The 6,000-nt window shown below is 43.3% G+C and overlaps 1 protein-coding gene across 3 annotated transcripts in view; it reads left to right on the forward strand.

Annotated features, from left to right (window-relative positions):
- Positions 1-5,770, forward strand: part of INSC (INSC spindle orientation adaptor protein) — a 1,473,234-nt gene extending 1,467,464 nt beyond the window's left edge. For all 3 annotated transcript variants that reach the window (XM_069223704.1, XM_069223703.1, XM_069223702.1), the window contains exon 13: positions 3,593-5,770. In XM_069223704.1, the coding sequence (XP_069079805.1) occupies positions 3,593-3,721 (129 nt within the window). In that variant the 3' untranslated portion in view covers positions 3,722-5,770. The remainder of the gene's footprint in view (positions 1-3,592) is intronic.
- Positions 5,771-6,000: the final 230 nt, after the last annotated feature.

Here is a 6,000-nt window from a genome sequence, read left to right on the forward strand (position 1 = left end):
CAAGTCACTAAGCATCATGACTGGGAGCTTGGATGGAGCTTGTTTCCTCTAGACCCGCTCAATGCTTCCCCACTTATGTAACACATGCCAATTTTGGTGCAATGGGTCCAGAGTTCATGTATCCCTTATAATGCATCAGGAAATGATACATTGAACTATGGATCCAAAAGGATGATGGTGCCCTAGGATACGTCCTGGCTTTCTTGCATTAACCGTGAGGAGCTATGAAAGACAGAAGATGTCTGGAGCATGGTGTTGGGGCATGTGATATTGTGCCTGTGCATATATTAATGTCTATTGGCATTTAAGAATGTACTGGATAGAGGCAACTGTATTTAAGAATATGTGGCCGTACTGGCAGGTGATGCTGTACTTGTGGATATAAGGAGGATCTGGGCATATGGGGTAGTACTGGGGCAATATCGGGGCATATCAGGTTGTTCTTGATGAAAAAAGGCTGAGCCAGGGGATAATTGTTTTGGTTTTCATTCACTTAAGTTGAGCAGTGTCTCTTTTGGAACTGTTTTTTGACCTTACCAGATTGTTTTTTTTTATAGATGGTATGGGTACCCTATTCCAAAATTGATAACCCCATTTTAAACATGTAACATGAAACGTGAAAATTAAGTAAGCTCGGGCCTGTGTAAATGAAATTTTACTTAGACCTAGTTTATAGTTGCCTTAGCATTGGCAGGCTTAGATGGAGCAGTCCTATTTTGATTGGCGTCTGTAGCCTAAAGCACATTAAAACACAAGTCTGAAGGAAATCTAACATGAACATAATACATATAGCTCCTCCTTCCTTCAACCAGCCAGAATTCATGGTCCAAAAAAAACAAAATTATTGGTCATGAAATAGAGGTTAGATGAGTCGTTCATCATCATAGTGATGTTTGATCCATGTAAAACTCTTTTACTTGGATAGTGATTCCTGTAGAGACATCACATGCTGTCTTTGTTTTAAACGGATGAACCGTTTGTACTGATGTAGACAACCAATGAGCCATCCCAACCCCTTATTGTGGGGTATAAAGAACATTCATAATGTCAAATTATGTTTGGGGTAAAAGAATCTGGGGTGCATGCTATAGGGGTAACCTTATGAGCCGTTTGTCCTGCTGGTAGAAACCTGTTGAGCTGGTTGTCCTGGTGCAGAGGCTAGGTTTCTGCTGTACAAATAACTCATATCCATACACATATAGATTGCCACTGTTATGTTATTAATTCAACCTTTCTCTTTCCGCTCTTGTTTCTGATCTCTTGTTTCATCAATTGGGCTAAGATCAGAAATAAGAGCGGAAAGAGAAAGGTTGAAGGAAACCCCCGACTCCAACCACTAATGGAGGAACCCATTGTCCTCTCTGAGAATCCACCTTAGGGTTACCTCCATACACATATAGGGGGTCAGCCGGGGAGCACGGAAGCACCGCCAACAGGCTGGCGGTGCTTCCCAGCCCATTCTGACCGCTGCGGTAAAGCCGCGGTCAGAAAAGGGAATCCGGCGGTTTCCCGCCGGATTCCCCCTGCATGGGCTGAATCTCCATGGCGGCGCTGCAAGCAGCGCCGCCATGGAGATTCCGACCCCCTTCCCACCACCCTGTTTCTGGCGGTTTTTACCGCCAGGAACAGGATGGCGGGAACGGGTGTCGTGGGGCCCCTAGGGGCCCCTGCACTGCCCATGCCACTGGCATGGGCAGTGCAGGGGCCCCCTAACAGGGCCCCATAAAGATTTTCACTGTCTGCATTGCAGACAGTGAAAATCGCAACGGGTGCAACTGCACCCGTCGCACCCCTGCAACTTCGCCGGCTCCATTCTGAGCCGGCTTCATTGTTGCAGGGCCTTTCCCGCTGGGCCGGCGGGCGCTCCTTTGGCGGGCGCCCGCCAGCCCATCGGGAAAGCCAGAATGGCCGCCGCGGTCTTTCGGCGGCCTGATTTTGGCGGGCGGCGACCGCCGCCCGCCAAAGTCAGAATGAGGGCCATAGTGAAAATCGCAACGGGTGCAACTGCACCCGTCGCACCCCTGCAACTCCGCCGGCTCCGTTCTGAGCCGGCTTCATTGTTGCAGGGCCTTTCCCGCTGGGCCGGCGGGCGCTCCTTTGGCGGGCGCCCGGCGGCCCATCGGGAAAGCCAGAATGGCCGCCGCGGTCTTTTGGTGGCCTGATTTTGGCTGGCGGCGACCGCCGCCCGCCAAAGTCAGAATGAGGGCCATAATGATGGACACATCTGGTATGTCCAGTTGTCCTTTTTTAAGAAATATGAGCCCTGATGATGACCTCTTTTAATAAAATTTCCCATCCAGTGAGGTCAAAACGCGCCGGTGAATGCTGACCTTATGAAAGTGGTGGAGAGAATTACTTTGGACTCCTTGAGAAACAGCAGTTTGCCAAATCATAAAGAAACCTAATATAAATGAACTTTTTGGGAAATTGGATCCAACATGAACCAACCTCCTCATAATAAATATTGGGAATATAATTTAGAACAAATATACTAACCCATAATGCAGGACTGTATATGGGTAGCTTTATATGACTAATCAGTCTGGACAAAAGATTTCTCTGAATACCATTTGTATGTTTGTATTATGTCTTGTATGTTTTTTTCTGTATTTTTTTTGTTTACTTTAATTGTCTAACGTTTTTCAAACATTGAGGTGTTTCTTATGTATTAAATATCTTGTAAAACCTTATTTTGGATTAAGGAAACCTAAATATGATATGTAAATAAGATTAGCCAACACACTCAGGACTGATGCACTGTTTTGTCTGTCTTTAAATCAAGTAATCAATAGTCTACGGGAACACTCTGGCCCTCATTCTGACCTTGGCGGGCGGCGGAGGCCGCCCGCCAAAGTCCCGCCGTCAGGTTACCGTTCCGCGGTCGAAAGACCACGGCGGTAATTCTGACTTTCCCGCTGGGCTGGCGGGAGGTCGCCTTCAGACCGCCAGCCAGCCCAGCGGGAAAGAGGCTTCCACGATGAAGCGGGCTCGGAATCGAGCCGGCGGAGTGGAAGCTGTGCGACGGGTGCAGTTGCACCCGTCGCGTATTTTACTGTCTGCGCAGCAGACAGTGAAATACATGTAGGGGCCCTCTTACGGGGGCCCCTGCAATGCCCATGCCAGTGGCATGGGCACTGCAGGGGCCCCCAGGGGCCCCGCGACCCCCCCTACCGCCATCCGGATCTCGGCGGTCCGACCGCCGGGATCTGGATGGCGGTAGGGGGGGTCGGAATCCCCGCGGCGGTGCAGCAAGCTGCGCCGCCGCGGAGGATTCAATGGGGCCGCGGTACACTGGCGGGACCCCGCCAGTGGTGCCGGTCCGACCGCGGCTTTACCGCCGCGGTCGGAATCCCCATTGGAGCACCGCCGGCCTGTCGGCGGTGCTCCCGCGGTCCTCCGCCCTGGCGGTCAAAGACCGCCAGGGTCAGAATGACCACCTCTGTGTTTAATTTTATATTGTTTCTGATCCCCCATTTCCTCTGATATGAATTATAAAGATTTATTAATTATTTCATATTTCTACTAATGAAACACTTTTTCAAGTTTACATGACTTTATATATTTGTCAATGCTAAGATATTGTTTCTTCTAGGCTGCTTTAAGAAGACTTGCAATCATGGATCCAGAGGCGCTTGAGGACATGGATTTGGAGCAGCTGGTTAAGCCTAGACTTGTTGATTCTTTCTTACTTTGCACAAACATGGAAGAGAGCTTTGTTTAAAGACTAACACGTATTTGTGCCTGCAATGTTTTGAAGTGCCTGCCATTCAGACACATAGGCAACGAGTATGCTATGCTGCTTATCAAAATGTTGTTTATGGTAACAGCCATTGTTCATTATACAAAGAAATAAAGAAGGAACAGATCACAAGAAAGTCAATTTTTTGCGAATTTTACAAAGCAAAGAAAAGATAGCTTAAGAAGTGGAACTGCAATTTTTTAATTTTAAATTATGTTTTTCAGACTATATCTGACTAGCTGACATTGCTTTCTCACAGCTACGCATTGCTTTTCATGCAAGGCATTGGATGCAGCACCACTTTTCTTAAATCAGGCACTAGGTGTGTGGCAATAAACTTTGTATGACATGAGGTCTGTGTATAACAGCTTCCAACTGTATAGAGTCATTTTCTTATGTTGATGTTGCCATCTTATTGCATGTGTTAAAGACACGCATTACTCTTTGTGAAACTAATTAGATTATATTTGCATTTATATGTACAATTATATATTTTTTGTATGAGACAGATAATGTGCTTCATATAATCATATATTTATTGAAATATTATGAACGATGTCCTTTTAAACCCAGCGACCAAATAGGGATGCATTTCTTCTTTCATTATACAGACTTTCTGCTATGGGTTGACATGCAACAAATCATTTTGCTTACAAATTATGTGCTCACAGCTGTGAGGCTCTTATCAATGTGGCCATCTTGTCTTTTCATTAACTGCACAAAACATTGGGAGCTGCATGTTTTAAACCATTAGCTGTTATTTTCATATGCTAATACGCTAAAATCTTCATAAAGATGCTGAAGATTTTCTTAGAACGATTCGATGAGCAGAAGCCACAATGTACAGAAATGTGTAACATGTAGTCCTAGGCTTATATGTATTATTGGCATACTATTTTTCCATTTCTAAAGTTTTCAAGGCCCTCAAGTTTATATCATGAACATCTACTAATTTCATAGATGTTTAGGCATATGTCCAGTAGCCCTACACCTCCAACATAAATAATCTTTATGTATAAGAATGATGGAACTGTGGACAGGTTTCCTCAGATGGAAACATGAAGAAAGCACTTACCTTTATTTTACTTGTCAAAATGTGGATGTTTTAGGACACTTCTCCATTCTGAATCCACCACTTACTCGTACCTGGTAATGTGTACGTTTAGAATTACATCTAGGGTGCATGGAGACATTGTAAATTTCGGAGAACTCAAACAAAGATATCACTCTTGGTTTTCATAATGTTCACAATGCCTACATTATGACACTCCTTAGGGAATACTCAAGGCTTAATTTCAGTCATTTTAAACACTTCTCTGTTTGCCCTCTGTATATACCCTTGTTAAAGGATAGAGTCATTAAAAAAATAGAATTCTGTATTTAGGAGGCCAAATCCCTCAGTGGAAAGGATTATTTATTTCTCTATTTGCTTCTTTGTCAAAAGTGTCTTTATTAATATAAGTTTTGTAAGACAAATAATTAAAAAATATTATTATTTCACTGTCTGACTTTAATCCAACTTTTGTGAGGACACTGTTGCATAAAGCTACATAAAGTATATTAAGTCACTTCCCATGCATGTATTTGTATCATTTTATAAATGTACTTGCTCTGGCTAAGTGGTATTTGAAGTCCACACAAAGCTGATCTTTAAAATGTGTAAATATATGGGTTTGTCACTTATACATGTTATACTGAAGGTAACAACATAATCGAGATGAGGTGGAAACGTTTTGGTAATTGATTTTTAGCAAAGTACAGATTTGTATATGCTTTTGGAAGTCATTCATTTTGACAGAGACGTTTCCTTTACTTGTGCCAACCAGTAACATTATTTAGCTGAGATGTTTGAAATGTGCATGGGGGGGAGCAGGGGGAATGCAACTAGCAAAATTATGTGCCATTATATTTACTAACATTTATCCTTTGAGGGATACCTGAGTTGTATTCATCTGATATTTCTGTTACATGACTCATAAGGTGTACATCGAATTTGATATGTTTTCTTGTTGATATTTTAATAAACAAAACCCAGACCATTTTTTTTTATTTAAAATGGATTACACTTTGCACCATTTTTCTTCAGTATTCATCTAACTAATTTCCATCCAAAAATGTCAAACTCTCTGAAGCTGTGATACCGTCTGACCCTTCAAGGCAGGATTATTTTAAAAACGTTGATGTTATTTTTGCAATAGGTGATCAGTTTTGCATTAGTTATGTTTTGGGCATGCCTGCACTTCGTAAAAATATATGGCTGA

The sequence above is a fragment of the Pleurodeles waltl genome, chromosome 3_1 (assembly GCF_031143425.1).
Source record: "Pleurodeles waltl isolate 20211129_DDA chromosome 3_1, aPleWal1.hap1.20221129, whole genome shotgun sequence".
In the NCBI taxonomy this organism is placed as follows: domain Eukaryota; kingdom Metazoa; phylum Chordata; class Amphibia; order Caudata; family Salamandridae; genus Pleurodeles; species Pleurodeles waltl.